Genomic DNA, 18,520 nt, shown 5'->3' on the forward strand with positions numbered 1-18,520 from the left:
TGCACATCACCAAAAGAACACCATACCCACAGGGAAGCATGGTGGTGGCAGCATCATGCTTTGCGGTCGTTTTTCTTCAGCTGGAACTGGGGCCTTAGTTAACCTCTTAAGGACACATGACGTACCGGTACGTCATGATATCCTGGTACTTAAGGACACATGACGTACCGGTACGTCATGTGTTGTTCCGATCACTGCCACCCGGCCGGCAGTGATCGGAACCCGGTGCCTGCTCAAATCATCGATCAGGCACCTAGGCTAAATGCACGGGGGGGTCCCGTGACCCCCCCATGTCGGCGATCGCGGCAAACCGCAGGTCAATTCAGACCTGCGGTTTGCTGCGATTTCTGCAGTTTCTGGTCCCTCGCGATCCCCCGCCCGCCTCCCCTTGTATAATCGTTGGTTTCTAGTGGGTATACCAGGGTGCCAGCACATTGCTGGCACCCTGGTATAAACGGCTGACATCTGCGATGCGATGTCAGCCGTTAACCCTTTCCATACAGCGGTCCGTACGGACCGCTGTATGGAAAAGGTTAACAGCGCAGGGAGCTCCCTCCCTCTCCTATCGGGGGGCTGCTGTGCCTTTGCAGCCCCCCAATGGGAGAGGGAGAGAGCCCCCAGAGAGCCCCCCTCAGCCCTGTGCTTACCCTTCCCCGTCTGCGCAGTTCTGAGCAGACGGGGAAGGTTCCCATTGGTTCCCTCTCAGGCGTCCTGCTGTCCATGGTGCTGAACAGATCTATGCTAAAAGGCATAGATCTGTTCAGTGTAAGTAAAATACAGTACAGTACAATATATATTGTTCTGTACTGTATTATACAGACATCAGACCCACTGGATCTTCAAAAACCAAGTGGGTCTGGGTCAAAAAAAAAGTGAAAAAAAGTGGAAAAAAAAGTAAAAATCAAAAAACACATTTATCACTGATTAAAAATGAAAAAAATAAAATTCCCTACACATGTTTGGTATCGCCGCGTCCGTAACGACCTGATCTATAAAACGGTTATGTTACTTTACCCGAACGGTGAACGCCATAAAAATAAAAAATAAAAAACTATGATGAATTTGAAATTTTGCCCACCTTACTTCCCAAAAAAGGTAATAAATGTGATCAAAAAAGTCGCATGTACGCCAAAATAGTACCAATCAAACCGTCATCTCATCCCGCAAAAATCATACCCTACCCAAGATAATCGCCCAAAAACTGAAAAAACTATGGCTCTTAGACTATGGAAACACTAAAACATGATTTTTTTTGTTTCAAAAATGAAATCATTGTGTAAAACTTACATAAATAAAAAAAAAAGTATACATATTAGGTATCGCCGCGTCCGTATCGACCGGCTCTATAAAAATATCACATGATCTAACCCCTCAGATGACCACCGTAAAAAAATTAAAATAAAAACGGTGTAAAAAAAGCCATTTTTTGTCATCTTACGTCACAAAAAGTGTAATAGCAAGCAATCAAAAAGTCATATGCACCCCAAAATAGATGCCAATCAAACCGTCATTTCATCCCGCAAAAATGAGACCCTACTTAAGATAATCGCCCAAAAACTGAAAAAACTATGGCTCTTAGACTATGGAGACACTAAAACATTTTTTTTGTTTTAAAAATGAAATCATTGTGTAAAACTTACATAAATAAAAAAAATTGTATACATATTAGGTATCGCCGCGTCCGTGACAACCTGCTCTATAAAATTACCACATGATCTAACCTGTCAGATGAATGTTGTAAATAACAAAAAATAAAAACGTGCCAAAAAATCTATTTCTTGTTACCTTGCCGCACAAAAAGTGTAATATAGAGCAACCAAAAATCATATGTACCCTAAACTAGTACCAACAAAACTGCCACCCTATCCCGTAGTTTCTAAAATGAGGTCACTTTTTTGGAGTTTCTACTCTAGGGGTGCATCAATGGGGCTTAAAATGGGACATGGTGTAAAAAAAAACTGTCCAGCAAAATCTGCCTTCCAAAAACCGTATGGCATTCCTTTCCTTCTGCGCCCTGCCGTGTGCCCGTACAGCAGTTTACGACCACATATGGGGTGTTTCTGTAAACTACAGAATCAGGGCCATAAATAATGAGTTTTGTTTGGCTGTTAACCCTTGCTTTGTAACTGGAAAAAAAATATTAAAATGGAAAATCTGCCAAAAAAGTGAAATTTTTAAATTGTATCTCTATTTTCCATTAAATCTTGTGCAACACCTAAAGGGTTAACAAAGTTTGTAAAATCAGTTTTGAATACCTTGAGGGGTGTAGTTTCTTAGATGGGGTCACTTTTATGGAGTTTCTACTCTAGGGGTGCATCAGGGGGGCTTCAAATGGGACATGGTGCCAAAAAAACAGTCCAGCAAAATCAGCCCTCCAAAAACCAAACGGCGCACCTTTCACTCTACGCCCCGCTGTGTGCCCGTACAGTAGTTTACGGCCACATATGGGGTGTTTCTGTAAACAGCAGAGTCAGGGCAATAAAGATACAGTCTTGTTTGGCTGTTAACCCTTGCTTTGTTAGTGGAAAAAATGGGTTAAAATGGAAAATTAGGCAAAAAAATGAAATTCTCAAATTTCATCGCCATTTGCCAATAACTCTTGTGCAACACCTAAAGGGTTAACGATGTATGTAAAATCAGTTTTGAATACCTTGAGGGGTGTAGTTTCTTAGATGGGGTCACTTTTAGGGAGTTTCTCCTCTAGGGGTGCATCAGGGGGGCTTCAAATGGGACATGGTGTAAATAAACCAGTCCATAAAAATCAGCCTTCCAAAAACCATACGGCGCACCTTTCACTCTACGCCCCGCTGTGTGGCCGTACAGTAGTTTACGGCCACATATTGGGTGTTTCTGTAAACGGCAGAGTCAGGGCAATAAAGATACAGTCTTGTTTGGCTGTTAACCCTTGATTTGTTAGTGGAAAAAATGGGTTAAAATGAAAAATTAGACAAAAAAAATGAAATTCTCAAATTTCCTCCCCATTTGCCAATAACTCTTGTGCAACACCTAAAGGGTTAACAACGTATGCAAAATCAGTTTTGAATACCTTGAGGGGTGTAGTTTCTTAGATGGGGTCATTTTTGGGTGGTTTCTATTATGTAAGCCTCGCAAAGTGACTTGAGACCTGAACTGGTCCCTAAAAATTTAGTTTTTGTAAATTTCTGAAAAATTTCAAGATTTGCTTCTAAACTTCTAAGCCTTATAACATCCCCAAAAAATAAAATATCATTCCCAAAACAATTCAAACATGAAGTAGACATATGGGGAATGTAAAGTCATCACAATTTTTGGGGGTATTACTATGTATTACAGAAGTAGAGAAACTGAAACTTTGAAATTTGCAACTTTTTCCAAATTTTTGTTAAAATAGGTATTTTTTGGTGCAAAAAAAATAATTTTTTTGACTTCATTTTACCAGTGTCATGAAGTACAATATGTGACGAAAAAACAATCTCAGAACGGCCTGGATAAGTCAAAGCGTTTTAAAGTTATCAGCACTTAAAGGGACTCTGGTCAGATTTGCAAAAAATGGCCTGGTCCTAAGGTGTAAAAAGGCTGTGTCCTTAAGGGGTTAAAGGGCTTCTGTCACCCCACTAAACAGTTTTTTTTTTTTTGGGTTAATTATAATCCCTATACTGCGATTTATGCATACATACTGTAATTAATAATTTTGGTTCAGCAGATTATGTTAAAAACGTATTTCCATCCTCAATGCGCCTGCGCCGATGACGTCACAGCTACACCCGGCGCAGGCGCATTGAGGAAGGTGCGGCCGAGCGAGCATCGTCCTCTCAATGCGCCTGCGCCGACTGAAGACAGGTACGGCGCAGGCGCCAGATTTTGAATGCAAACAGGGCCAGCAGAGAAAGATCCCGTCCGCTGGCCCTGTCAATCAACATGTGGAGGGGGCGTCTTTAGGATAGGAGGATGCGGCTGCTACCAGCAAGTAGCCGCCCTACTTGCTGGTAGCAAGGTAATTTGCATATTTTAAAAATACGTTTTTAACATAATCTGCTGAACCAAAATTATTAATTACAGTATGTATGCATAAATCGCAGTATAGGGATTATAATTAACCAAAAAAAACAAAAACTGTTTAGTGGTGTGACAGAAGCCCTTTAAGCTAGAGGGAATTATGAACAGTTCCAAATACCAGTCAATATTGGCACAAAACCTTCAGGCTTCTGCTAGAAAGCTGAACATGAAGAGGAACTTCATCTTTCAGCATGACAACGACCAAAAGCATACATCCAAATCAACAAAGGAATGGCTTCACCAGAAGAAGATTACAGTTTTGGAATGGCCCAGCTAGAGCCCAGACCAAATCTGTGGGGTGATCTGAAGAGGGCTGTGCACAGGAGATGCCCTCGCAATCTGACAGATTTGGAGTGTTTTTGCAAAGAAGAGTGGGCAAATCTTGCCAAGTCAAAATGTGCCATGCTGATAGACTCATACCCAAAAAGACTGAGTGCTGTAATAAAATCAAAAGGTGCTTCAACAAAGTATTAGTTTAAGGGTGTGCACACTTATGCAACCATATTATTTTATTTTTTATATTTTTTATTTCCTCTACCTAAAACATTTCAGTTTGTTTTTCAATTAAGTGGTACAGTTTATAGGTCACATTAAAGGTGGAAAAAGTTCTGAAATGATTTATATTTTATATTTACATTTTTTTTTATAATCACAGAAACCTGACATTTTAACAGGGGTGTATAAACTTTTTATATCCACTGTATGTAAGTTGTTTCCTCATTCTTTCTAAGCTTGCTTTAGAACTTAAATAAAGCAACGGGGAAAAAAATCTGGAACTATTCATTACTGGAAATATCTCTGTCATTGATTCAGAATTGTGGTCAGTAAAGCCACATTCAATACCTGTCAGCCGATCGATTATTCAGCCACCAGCTATCTGACTCCCTCATGACTCTCCCATACATATTTGGTTTGGCTGAACATGTATGTGTATTCAATGGGGAGAGGAGAAAGCCGCTGCCAGACACTTCTGCCGGTGGCTTATCTCCTAAAGGAACAAAAGCATTGTCCCAAAATATTCACTTTGCCCAATCCTCCTATCGGGGGAGAGTCGGGACCTCTTCACACCCATTAGACTGACGTCCGAACATCCTGTTACTGTTGTGTATACGAGTCTTAACATGCCATCTGGCTGTCTATACTAAGTGTTTCTGGTTTTGCAACAAATGGAGAATCACAGGTTTTAGAACACTGCAATAGATAAAAATTTCAGCCATTAAATAAAACGTTGGATTAGCACTAAAGGCCACTTTTAAATCACATATGGCAGAACCTTAGGGAAAAAATTCTCCTCTTTCTTGTGCCACGGTCCAATCTTCCAATTTATCAAGAAGATGTACAGGAGAATGATCTCTCATATGTGGTGTGCAAGGGGCCTTACTCAAAGTTGCAGTTAGAGGAAAATCTAACAACTTTATGCCTTTCTACAATCCTGGCTATTGGATCAGACATCCCATCCCAATCCACAATAAGCATGCCACTCTGTGAATGAATATCTCCCACCTGTCTGGTCTCATTATGTATGGTTCTAATTTTGTTTGTTTCACTCTGAAGGTTGGATGGAAAACGACCAGAGAATATTTCACCTGGATCTCGGCACGGACCAGCGTGGACGACACTGTTCTCTTCACAGGTCAGAGTTGTCTATAAACTTACTGTGTCTATAGCTGGCCTGTCAACCATGACAAAATTCTCAAGAGCATAAAAATAAGTAAATGAATATGGGTATAACATCTAATACAACCTAATACTGATATAGTCACTGACACAAAGACTCATGAATCATGCTTTTACATATGACTATTAAGGATTCTGACAATTTAAAAATGGATTTCGGTTTCATGATATTGATGACCTATCCTCAGGATAGGTGATCAAAATCATATTGGTGGGGGTGTGACTCTCCTGACCATCAGCTTTTTGAATAGAGCTACACTGCTCAGTGTTTATCTGCACGCCCTCTACATTGTAGTGGCAGTGATGGGTATTACAGCTTCCACTCCCATTCAAGTAAATAGAATGAAAAGCTGTAATTACCCTGCACCACCACTACAATGTAGACGACATGCAGGTAAACACTGAAGAGGACAAAGTGCTCTCGAGCAGGGTCGGTCAGCGAGTCAGACCCCCACCAATCTCATATGGATAGGATAGGTCATTAGTATTGTGAAACAGAATACCACTTTAAGTCCGTATTTAGCATTTAGCCCCCACCATGCTATAACGAGTTGCTCATTTTGGAGGAGCGAAGGCGAGTGCTACTCTTTTGTACTCATTGTTAGTCTCCACCAAGGAAACAACATCCTTGTGTTAGAAATCTTCACTTTTCCTAACTGTTAGGGCACACTCATTCCAATTATTCTTTTCACATTCAGAGCTCTCTGTGGTTTTACTTGCCTTTTTCTGTGGATTTTTTTTACAAAACACTGCATATCTTTATTTTCTGTGGATCTTGACAACATAGAGGTCTGTGGTAGAGCCATAGCACATAAAGAATTTTGGGGTGTACATGATGGTGAAAAAGGTCCCTCTACCATCTAAAATAGAAGCAGATCCATAAATGGCACGTGACACTCCTGTTACAAGACCCATCAGGAGTCATAGTCCAGCCATTCTCTGCTAGTTATTACAAGATTCAGAGGTGGACTATTGTGTCTGCAATTTAGGAAAATAAGATTTGAGAGGGAAAAGATTAACATTGATGTTTACGTCATCTAAAGGATTAGTAAATCTACACACATATGGGGTCATTTATCAAATTGGTGTAAAGTAGAACTGGCTTAGTTGCCCATAGCAACTGATCAGTTTTCACCTTTCACTTTCTAAAGAAGCTGTGAAAAATGAAAGGTGGAATCTGATTGGTCGCTATGGGCAACTAAGCCAGTTCTACTTTACACCAGTTTGATAAATGACCTCAATAGTCCAAAAATTAGAAAGAAATAAGATACCTGATTTATCTCTTTCCAGCATACTATCTGCCCAAGGATGATGACTACTACCAGTTCTGTTATGTGGACTACAATGGGGAAGTACGAGGAGCCAGCATACCTGTTCAGTTCTGTCACAACATCCCAGAAGATGATGATGATATCCTGATGGTGACAACTGAGGTCTGATATTATCTATCTATTAAGTATTTCAACATGAACAGTCCATATGAGTGCAATCTGGAGAAAACAAACTGAAGACAGATTGTCGTTGTAATTTATAGAAAATGATGCTTAAGGCTAGTTTCACACTTGCGGCAGGACGGATCCGACATGCTGTTCACCATGTCGGATCCGTCCTGCGGCTATTTTGCCGTGCCCCCCGGGCCGCCGCTCAGTCCCCACGGCGGTGCACGGCGAAAGCCGCCGGACTAAAATGACTGCATGTCAGGTTTTTTAGTCCGGCGGCTTTCTCCGTGCACCGCCGTGCTGTGCCGGAGCTCCGCCCGCGTCCCCATTATAGTCAATGGGGACGGAGCGGCGGCCCGGGGGCACGGCGAAATAGCCGCAGGAAGGATCCGACATGGTGAACAGCATGTCGGATCCGTCCTGCCGCAAGTGTGAAAGTACCCTTAATGTTCCTTCAAGTTTTGTTTTTTTGGGCAAATTGTATTGATGCATTATCCCTAGAATAGACTAGATCAGGGGATGGGCAAACTTCGGCTCTCCAGCTGTTGTAAAATTACAAATCCCATCTTGCCCTGCTGTAGGCTGATAGCTGTAGGCAGAATGGGCATACTGGGAGTTGTAGTTTTACAACAGCTGGAGAGCCGCAGTTTGCCCATTCCTAGATCAATGGTGGTCTAATCCCCAAGGACCAATCTGATCACCTAAACGAAGGGGCAACAGAACTGCTTTACTTCAGTACTGAACACAGTAATGTACATGAATGTGAAGCTACCCATAAGAAATAGACCTAAGTGGAAGTGGAAAGTAGTCGTCATCTCCAAATGGAATTGCCTTCTGCTGGACATTTGGGGCCTATTATTGGGACAGAGCCTGGGCCCACTAGAGCAGTGTTTCCCAACCAGTGTGCCTCCAGCTGTTGCAAAACTACAACTCCCAGCATGCCCGCACAGCCAAAGGCTGTCCAGGCATTCTGGGAGTTGTAGTTTTGCAACAGCTGGAGGCACACTGGTTGGGAAACACTGCACTAGAGGATTCTCTGGTACTCCAGTATGACCCTCAGCCTTTGTTAACTACTGACTGGCTACCAGGTTGAAGGTACTGAAGTAAAGGAAGCTTATTGATGTCTGCTGACTAGAAAACTCCATAGAGGGGTTATCTAAAGAAAATTATTTTTTACCTATCCACAGTCTGGACCTCCCCGGAGTCCTCTCTCTGAATAGAGCAGTAGTGCACATGTCTGTTCACTACTCCATTCATTGCTATAAGGCTGACATAGCACTATAGTAGGTCAGCCCTATAGAAGTGAATGGAGCGATGGATTGACATACGTACTACCAAACTCATAATCATAAACATTTATTAAATCTCCATTTGTTGAGTTGTGAAGGGCGAGCAGTTCTTTTACATAGTCATATGGCTTGATTTGTCTGTAATACCATGTATTTATGAACTTCTGCATTTTTCTTCAATTCTATTAGATGGAGATGATGAGGACAAATCAAGAGAATGCGGAACTAAAGGTAAAATACTTTTGTTGTAAATGGAATAAATCACATCCTCATCGATGTGTAATTTGGTATTAATACAGTATGTTTATTAATGTTAATGTCTATGAGGAGCTCTGGACTTGTTAGTAAGAGACCATATGTGTCACGGCTCTCATGGTCTGGTGGTGGTGGACCGTGACACTTTTGCTGTGCATGCTTGTTGCTGGTGGCAATGTGTTGTTAGTAGTGTTGATAGAGCACCATAGAGCTCGGGGGCTCGATTTTAGAGGAAAATTTGCTAGGAAACATTCTTTCCTGTATATTTACTTGTATATAAAGTGTAAGTGCTGCCAAAAATTACAAGGAAGAGGCACTCCGATACAACCTGTATATCACATAAAGGAGGGCCTCATTCACATTGAGGTACAATTGTTCAGGTAGTGGGACTCCTACACTCATGCACTAAGAGAAAGTGCTGCCAAAAATTACAAGGAACCGGCACTACAATACACCCTTTGTTACACATAAAGGAGGGCATCATACACAGCCTTGAAAAATTATGATTGATGGCCTGCTGGTGACCCTCAAAAACATTTAGAGCAAGGGCCTGCTGATCTGACCATCTAAAATATTATGGGCAAGGGCCTGCTGATGCTTTGGTGACTCTAGATAACCTGGGCCCGATCGCACGTCCCCGTGACGGCGACGATCCATTCGGATGTCTGCCCTATCAACTTTCAATGTTATTTTCAGAGCGAACCATGGTGACCATGGGTAACGGGGAATCAGGGTTTGATTCCGGAGAGTGAGCCTGAGAAACAGCTACGGCTACCACTTCCAAGCAAGGCAGCATGCGCGCAAATTACCTATTAGGTATAATTAGGTGAGGGCCTGCAGGTGAGCTGACCCTCTAAAAGATTGTAGGTGAGGGCCTGCAGGTGAGCTGACCCTTTAAAACATTATATGCGAGGGCCTGCAGGTGATCTGACCCTCTAAAAAAATTATATGCGAGGGCATGCTGCTGAGCTGACCCTCTAAAACATTATGGCTAAAGGCCTGCTGCTGAGGTGACCATTAAAAAAATTATGGGAGAGTGCCTGCTGCTTAGCTGACCATTGAACAAAATTTACAGTGTTTAAAGCAGGCCTGGACGTCTGAATACTTCAGCTAGGAATAATGGAATAGGACTCCGGTTCTATTTTGTTGGTTTTCGGAACTGGGGCCATGATTAAGAGGAACGACCGGGGGCATCCGTATTGCGCCGCTAGAGGTGAAATTCTTGGACTGGCGCAAGGCGAACCAAAGCGAAAGCATTTGCCAAGAATGTTTTCATTAATACCGTCGTAGTTCTGACCATAAATGATGACGACCGGCGATCCGGTGGCGTTATTCCCATGACCCACTGAGCAGCTTCCGGGAAACCAAAGTCTTTGGGTTCCGGGGGGAGTATGGTTGCAAAGCTGAAACTTACAGGAATTGACGGAAGGGCACCACCAGAAGTGGAGCCTGCGGCTTAATTTGACTCAACACGGGAAACCTCAACTGGCCCAGACACGGAAAGGATTGACAGATTGATAGCTCTTTCTTGATTCTGTGGGTGGTGGTGCATGGACATCCTTAGTTGGTGGAGCAATTTGTCTGGTTAATTCCGATTAACGAACGAGACTCCTCCGTGATAACTAGTTACGCAACCCCCGGCGGTGAGGATTGTGTTGACCAGTCTCTTTGATAGTGAGACTGGACTTGTAGGTGAGGGCCTGCTGGTGAGCTGACCCTCTAAAGCATTATATGCGAGGGCCTGCACGTGAGCTGACCCTGTAAAACATTATATGCGTGGGCCTGCAGGTGAGCTGACCCTGTAAAAGATTGTAGGTGAGGGCCTGCTGGTGAGCTGACTCTCTAAAAAATTATATGTGAGGGCCTGCTGTTTATCTGACCCTGTAAAACATTATATGCGAGGGCCTGCTGGTGAGATGACCCTCTAAAAAATTATATGCGAGGGCCTTAAGGTGAGCTGACCCTGTAAAACATTGTAGGTGAGGGCTGGCTGGTGAGCTGACCCTATAAAACATTATATGCGAGGGCCTGCTGGTGAGCTGACCCTGTAAAACATTGTAGGCGAGATGCCTGCTGGTGAGCTGACCCTCAAAAAATTATATACGAGGGCCTGCAGCTGTGCTGACCCTGTAAAACATTACATGCGAAGGGCCTGCTGGTGAGCTGACCCTCTAAAAAATTATATGCGAGGGCCTTAAGGTGAGCTGACCCTGTAAAACATTGTAGGTGAGGGCCTGCTGGTGAGCTGACCCTGTAAAACATTGTAGGCGAGATGCCTGCTGGTGAACTGACCCTCCAAAAAATTATATACGAGGGCCTGCAGCTGAGCTGACCCTGTAAAACATTACATGCGAAGGGCATATATGCGAGGGCATTATCTGCGATGAATAAGCATGTTGATATGATGGAAGGAGGATGAGAAAAGGAAGATTCAGCCATATACCCTTGTTTGTGGTGGAAGGGGTATATGGGAATACAGTGTATTCAGTACATTCTAAACAACACATTTAAAATGGCTTTATGTTTATCAACTTTCCTCTGGTGGAGTCAAGAAGTCATGGTCAATCCAGGCCTTGTTAATTTTTATAAGAGTCAACCTGTCAGCATTTTCAGTTGACCGGCGGATACGCTCATCAGTTATTATGCCACCAGCAGAACTAAATACCCACTCAGACAAAACGCTGGCAGCAGGGCTGGCCAGCACCTCCAAGGCGTAGAGCGCCAGTTCATGCCACGTGTCCAGCTTGGACACCCAGTAGTTGTAAGGCACTGAAGGTTCATTGAGGACGCTCACACGGTCTGCTATGTACTCCTTCACCATCTTCCAAAAATGTTCCCTCCTTGTGACACTAGGCCATGCATCAGAGTGAAGGTGCTGGCGAGGTGTCATGAAACTGTCCCAGGCTTTGGAGAGTGTTGCCCTGGCTCTGTTGGAACTGCTGTGTGTTCCCCTTGTCTCCCCTCCTCGGTTGGCCAAGGAACTATGGACTCTGCCACCAGCGTTGTCAGATGGAAATTTTTGGAGCAATTTTTCAACAAGGATCTTCTGGTATTGCACCGTTTTGCTCGTCCTCTCCACCAGAGGAATAAGAGATGAGAAGTTCTCTTTGTAGCGGGGGTCGAGAAGGGTGAACAACCAGTAATCCGTGTTGTCTAAAATGCGTATAATGCGCGGGTCGCGGAAAAGGCAGCGTAACGTGAAGTCAGCCATGTGTGCTAGAGTACCAACAGACAAGACTACGCTGTCGTCATCAGGAGGATCACTCTCAATCTCCTTTTCCTCCTCTTCTGCCCACCCACGATGAACAGATGGAATCAAACTTCCATGGGTACTACCCTCTGTAGCGGAGGCAACAGTCTCTTGCTCCTCCTCCTCCTCGACCAATTCGCACTGAGAAGATGAACTGAGGGTGGTCTGGCTATCACCCTGTGTAATGTCTTCCCCTATTTCATTATGTGAATAGCGGAAGCTGACTGGAAAGGTGACGACCATGTTGCAGCTGGTATTCCACTTCTGCCCTCTGCTGCTCACAAAGCCTGGCCAACATGTGGAATGTCGAGTTCCAGCACGTGCTCACGTCACACAACAGCTGGTGAGCTGGCAATTTCAAGCGCTTCTGCAGCGTTGACAGACGAGCTGAAGCTGTCGATGACTTGCGGAAATGTGCACACATGTGGCGCACCTTCACCAGTAGCTCAGGCAAATTGGGGTAGGTTTTGAGAAACCGCTGAACCACTAAGTTTAAGACGTGGGCTAGGCATGGGATGTGTGTGAGCTTGCCGAGCTCCAAAGCCACCACCAAGTTACGGCCATTATCAGACCCAACCATGCCTGGTTCTAGGTTGAGTGGCGAGAGCCACAGCTCAGTCTGGTCTCTTATCCCCTGCCACAGCACTGCGGCGGTGTGCTGTTTGTCCCCTAAGCATATCAGCTTCAGCACGGCCTGTTGCCGCTTCCCCACTGCAGTGCTACACTGCTTCCAGCTACCGACTGATGACTGACTGGTGCTGCACGCGGATAATTCGAAGGTGGAAGTGGAGGAGGAAGCGGAAGAGGAGAAGTGGGGGTTGGAGCCACTAACATAGGTGTTGGTGGAAACCCTGATCGGAGTAGGACCCGCAATCCTTGGCATCGGTAGCACCTGTGCCATCCCAGGGTACAACTTGCTCCCAGCCTCCACAACATTCACCCAGTGTCCCCTTTGACAGGGGATTGGCCAGCACGTAACACAGAGGAAGAGGAGGCAGTGGTGTGACCCGCAGACACAAATTGTGGACCCAGGCGTTCGGTTCACCTATTACGGTGCTTTGATGCATTGTGGCGGATCATGCTGGTGGTGGTGAGGTTGCTAGTGTTCACACCCCTGTTCATTTTTGTATGGCACAGGTTGCAAATTATAACTCTGTGTCGTCCGCACTTTCTTCAAAAAAGCGCCAGACTGCAGAACACCTACCCCTTGGCAAGGGAGATTTCCGCAAGGGCGTGCTCCGGGTAACAGTTGTGGGCCTGTTTGGTGTGGCCCGCCTTCTCCCTTTTGCCACCCCACTGCCTCTTCCAGCCTGTTGCAGTGCAGCAGATTCCTCCCCCTCTGTACTGCTGTCCTCGCTCGACTTTTCACCTTCCCAGGTTGGGTCACTGACTTCATCGTCCACCACCTCCTCTTCCACTTCCTAACTGCTCATCGTCCTGACTTTTTAACCACTACCTCAGTGATTGATAACTGTCTCATCCTCTTCCTCAACCTCATGAGACAGTAATTGCCGTTGAGTTATTGGCAACTGTGTCTCATCATCATCCACCTCATTTAACATTAATTGCCGTTCCCCACCCTCATCCTCTTGTGATTGTGGATGCTCAAGAGTTTGGGAATCGGGGAACAAGATCTGTCCCTCTTCAAGCGTGCTTGGCGAGAGGGCCAAATCAAGGAATGGCGCTGAAAAGAGCATTGTTTGCCCAGACTCTCCACGGTGGGAGGAAGGAGGATCAGGGTGAGGATTGGGTTGAGCAGACTCTTAGCTACTGAGACTAGACTTGGTGGAAGACAGGGTGGTGCTTAACCGACTACAAGCGTTATCTTCTGCAATCCAACCAACCACCTGGTCGCACTGGTCTAATTTCAAGATGCATTTTTTTACCGCAAACGTTACACTGGAGATGTGCCCCTGGTAATGTCACTGTGAGAAGCGGACACCGTCTATTGACAAAGTACACTGTATGTCACAGATATTTTTTGAATGCGCACACTTTACACGGGAGATGTGGCGCAGCTAATGTCACTGTCCGCAGCGGACACCGTCTACGGAAAAAGTACACTGTATGTCACAGATAAATTTTAGAAGCGCACACGTTACACTGCAGATGTGGCGCTGGTAATGTCATTGTCCGCAGCGGACACCGTCTACGGAAGAAGTATACTGTATGTCACAGATAAATTTTAGAAGCGCACACGTTACACTGCATATGTGACGCTGGTAATGTCACTGTCCGCAGCAGACACTGTCTACGGAAAAAGTACACTGTATGTCACAGATGCATTTTTTAAGCGCACACGTTACACTGCAGATGTGGCCCTGGTAATGTCACTGTCCACAGGGGACACCGTCTATGGAAAAAGTACACTGGATGTCAGATATTTTTTGGATGTGCACACTTTACACTGGAGATATGGCGCAGCTAATGTCACTGTCCGCTGCGGACACCGACTATTGAAAAAGTGCGCTGTATGTCACAGATATTTTTGGGATGCGCACACTTTACACTGGAGATGTGGTGCAGCTAATGTCACTGTCCACAGAGGACACCGTCTACGGAAAAAGTAAACTGAATGTCAGATATTTTTTGGATACGCAGACTTTACACTGGAGATGTGGGCAGCTAATGTCACTGTCTGCAGTGGCCTAACTATTGTACGCTATTTAGCACAGGAGTCACTAAAAATAGATATTGCTGCCACACACAATTGTCCTTAGAAAGACTTTTGGGTCTGTAAAGTTTTAGCTATTTAGCACAGGTTGCGCTAAAAATATAGATTGCTGCTGCCACACACAATAGTCCTTAAAAGGACTTTTGGGTCTCTGAAAAGTTTTGGTGGTAATAATATTCTTAAATCACTCCCTACACTGTCTGTCCCTTCCTCAGCACAGCTCTCCCTGACTAAGAATGAGCCGAACATGCGTCATCGGGTGCTATATAGCACCCGATGACGCGTTCCGACCAGCCAATCCAATCACTGTAATGACCTCAGCCAACATGGCTACGGCATTACAGTGAGGGCAGTACTTACTTGCACGTTTATTGGCTGCGTAGCAGGCAAGAAACATGCGGGACGGAGACTCGAGCATTGCGCTCGAGCACATGTGGTATTCCTACGAATATTGCCATGTGCCGAGCATCGAGATGCTCGAGCCGAACAGGTGTTCGGCCGAGCATGCTCGATCATCACTAGTTCTTAGCATTATTTTACACTTCCCCTTTAAGGCTGGTGTTCCTTCCCATTTTTGGTGTGTTTAGGGTTAAAGGAGTGTGCAAGGTGGATCTGGGTGTGGCCTCTTGGCTCTTCTTTTACTGGAGTTGTGTGCCTTAGGTTAGTTGTATGTCTGCCTTTGTATGAGTAGGCAATGTCATCCTGATGTTTTCCCGTGTTCCCTTACCCTTCCTCACCTGTTTATGATGTTTGGTGTGGGTTTATGTACAGGGTATTTGTTGTATGTCATTTGGTGTTTCATGTCTGGTCTATTTGGTGTTTGTAGTCCAGCATGGTTGTTTGATATTTCCCCTGTCTGTGCCTGCGTAAGTGGGCTCCATGGTTTCCCAGAGGGGTGAACCACAAGTCAGCAAGCTGTAGTTGTTCCACCCAGTCATTGTGGCAGGTAAGTGGTGGTTGCTCCAGTGCGTGTCGTTTGTGCTGGGCCGTTACCTGCTGTTATGTGTTTATGCTTGCTCTCTGCTCCTTCATTGTTGCTAGGCCTGTGGGAGACTCTGGTTCTTTTGTGTCTTGGATGAACAGGTCGTCTCCTAGCCCTGACATTATTACCAGGGATCTCTAAGGTTAGTAGGGCCCGAGGTTACGGGTATGAGCACTCACACCATCAGGGTTGGCTCATACAGTCAGGAGGTCAGGGATTGTATTTAGGGATGCATAGGAGGTGACTTGCTCCCTTATCCCGGTCCCTGGTCTAGTTGCTACCCCACCTGCTCCTTATTGTACGGTGGGGAGTTTCCCCCACTCCTCAGCGTGACAATATGAGATCAAAGTGGGTCCACAGATCTTTTCCGATATGGATTTATTTCTGAGCTTTGTGTATGTGCACCCAATGGGGGCCTATCATCTGCCATAACCTGAAACTTGCCTGACTGTTCAATTCATCCCTGTATTTATAATGTGCCCAGGGCAAACCTAGTTGTAAATACATTTCTACATACCATTCGTAGACAATAATCGGTACGAATATCAGAAATGGAGATATTGAGATAGGTTCAATGTTGCACCATCTTATGAATGTAGTCTATGCTAAACCAGTCCATCTCCAGTCCTAGCTAAACCAACCTTTCCTGTCCTCTGGAAGAAATTCCACACGTAAGCATCACACAGAGAGCATTACATGGGCCCACATTACAGAACCCATAGGCACTCTGTGCCCATGCATGCTGTGAGGATGGGCTATGTTAATCTTTAGTTGAAGCTACAGCAGACCAGTTACAGTTTGTCTCAGGTACCGTTTAGATCCAGATTAATAAAGTTACGCTGTCCACTAGAACATTGAAACTACTTTGCAATGTTCCTTGCAGAAAGTAGTGGAGAAGCTGACAGAGGAGAATACACAACTGCAAGAAAAAGTATCCTCACTTCAGAATGAAACCCAGGCCAAGGCTGAGAGGATCCAGAACCTTCAGGATGAGCTACTGAGTTCTACAGAGAAGACACAGAGGCTGGAAACAGAAAATATGGTAACTTTCCATGGGGCAGGATCACAAATATCAATACCTAAAACTGATAGATTGTAATAGAGTTGTCCAGTCTCAACAATCCATTTTTATTAGATGATAAGTGAATCATGCAGTGTCTTGCTGCTGGGACTCCCAGCAATCAGCTGTAATATGTGTAGGAACTTGGCAGCAAGTGTTCAATTCATCTGTAGCACCTCCACGGGTAACATGAAGAATTACAATAGGCTGTCCATGTAATGCACAGACTTGGCAAGTTCTCCAGAGAACTTGGGTTACTGAACAATAAAGATTTAGGGGTACATTTATTAAAGCTCCATCGCTGGCTGTGGATTGCTGAAGTTATGAGGAGGTGCAGGGCTCTTTATAACTTCGGCGTATCCACCGTTGCTTCTAAATGTAAGACAGCTTCGGAGCTGTCTTACATTTAGACCATTTTCTACACCTGAAACAGAAGTAGTAAATGGTAAATGAGACTTGTTTAGAACTGGTGTGAGCGATGAGAAGTCACAGATTGCAGCGCAATCTGCACCCGAAATACAAATAATAGGCGTATATCAGCTTGATAAATGACCCCCTTAAACTTTATATCACACCTACTCTCTCCATATTGTAACAATGGCCGTTTCGAATCTTGTGGGTCTATTGGTGGCTGTATGCAGTTTGGGATCAGTTTGTGAACAAATATCAATTTTAGATCTTCATGGATAGGACAATTCTTCTACCTTTTGAAAAAATAAAAATTGTGTTCTATACTGAAGGAGCGGACAGTCCACACCAAGAATCTTGAGGAAGAAACCGAGATAATGAAGAAGACCATCCAGTCACTGAACACTGACCTGCAAATGTAAGTTTATACTGATTGTCACTTAGAAATTCAGTGTGTAGACACACATAGAATGACAGGCATTACTAATATATTGAAGAAAAAAATATCTTTGTACCATGCTAAATAAATAGAAAAAACTGAGCATTCTCAGTCGTTTTTACCTTTCAATGGCTAACTGAAAAGATGATGACAAATAGTAAGCTTTCAAGACTACTTAGGTCTCTTCATTGTGTCTGATGAAGAGACCTAAGTGGTCTTGAAAGCTTACTATTTGTCATCATCTTTTTCATTTAGCCATTAAAAGGTATCACTGACAGAAGATTATTTAGTACGTTTTAATGGAGACTGGTATATAAAGACAGGGGATTACATAGTAACATAGTACATAAGGCCGAAAAAAGACAATTGTCCATCCAGTTCGGCCTGTTATCCTGAAAGTTGATCCAGAGGATGGCAAAAAAAAACCTGTGAGGTAGAAGCCAATTTTCCCCACTTTAGGGGAATAAAAAATTCCTTCCCGACTCCAATCAGGCAATCAGAATAACTCCCTGGATCAACGACCCATCTCTAGTAGCTATAGCCAGTAATATTATTACACTCCAGAAATACATCCAGGCCCCTCTTGAATTCCTTTATTGTACTCACCATCACCACCTCCTCAGGGTAGATTTATCAAAACTGGTGCAAAGGAAACCTGACTTAGTTGCCAACAGCAACCAATCAGATTCCACCTTTCATTTTTCAACTCTGAAAAATAAAAGGTGGAATCAGTTTTTCTGTAAGTTAGTTTTCCTTTACACCAGTTCTGATAAATCTCCCTAACATGGTGTGAGTTATATCACACGATACAGGAGATGTACTTGTTGTAGTCTCAATCAATACACAATATTATCCGTGTTTACAGGCAAAGGAGCCATGAGGAGAAATTGCTCTCAGAAATGAAGGAGATGGAGAGATCAAATGATATCTTCCAGGCACAAAAGAAGCACTTTGAGGTCAGAGCAAACAATACATATATCTAAAGTATTTCACGTGTACAACTTGTATATTG

At 44.1% G+C, this 18,520-nt stretch overlaps 1 protein-coding gene across 2 annotated transcripts in view; it reads left to right on the forward strand.

Annotated features, from left to right (window-relative positions):
* CALCOCO2 (calcium binding and coiled-coil domain 2) overlaps nucleotides 1-18,520 on the forward strand; it is a 67,052-nt gene that overhangs the window by 23,930 nt on the left and 24,602 nt on the right. For both annotated transcript variants that reach the window (XM_040435164.1, XM_040435165.1), the window contains exons 3-8: nucleotides 5,590-5,668; nucleotides 7,003-7,145; nucleotides 8,630-8,671; nucleotides 16,485-16,643; nucleotides 17,402-17,487; nucleotides 18,374-18,464. In XM_040435164.1, the coding sequence (XP_040291098.1) occupies nucleotides 5,590-5,668; nucleotides 7,003-7,145; nucleotides 8,630-8,671; nucleotides 16,485-16,643; nucleotides 17,402-17,487; nucleotides 18,374-18,464 (600 nt within the window). The remainder of the gene's footprint in view (nucleotides 1-5,589; nucleotides 5,669-7,002; nucleotides 7,146-8,629; nucleotides 8,672-16,484; nucleotides 16,644-17,401; nucleotides 17,488-18,373; nucleotides 18,465-18,520) is intronic.

This window comes from Bufo bufo, chromosome 6 (genome assembly GCF_905171765.1).
Source record: "Bufo bufo chromosome 6, aBufBuf1.1, whole genome shotgun sequence".
NCBI classification, from domain to species: domain Eukaryota; kingdom Metazoa; phylum Chordata; class Amphibia; order Anura; family Bufonidae; genus Bufo; species Bufo bufo.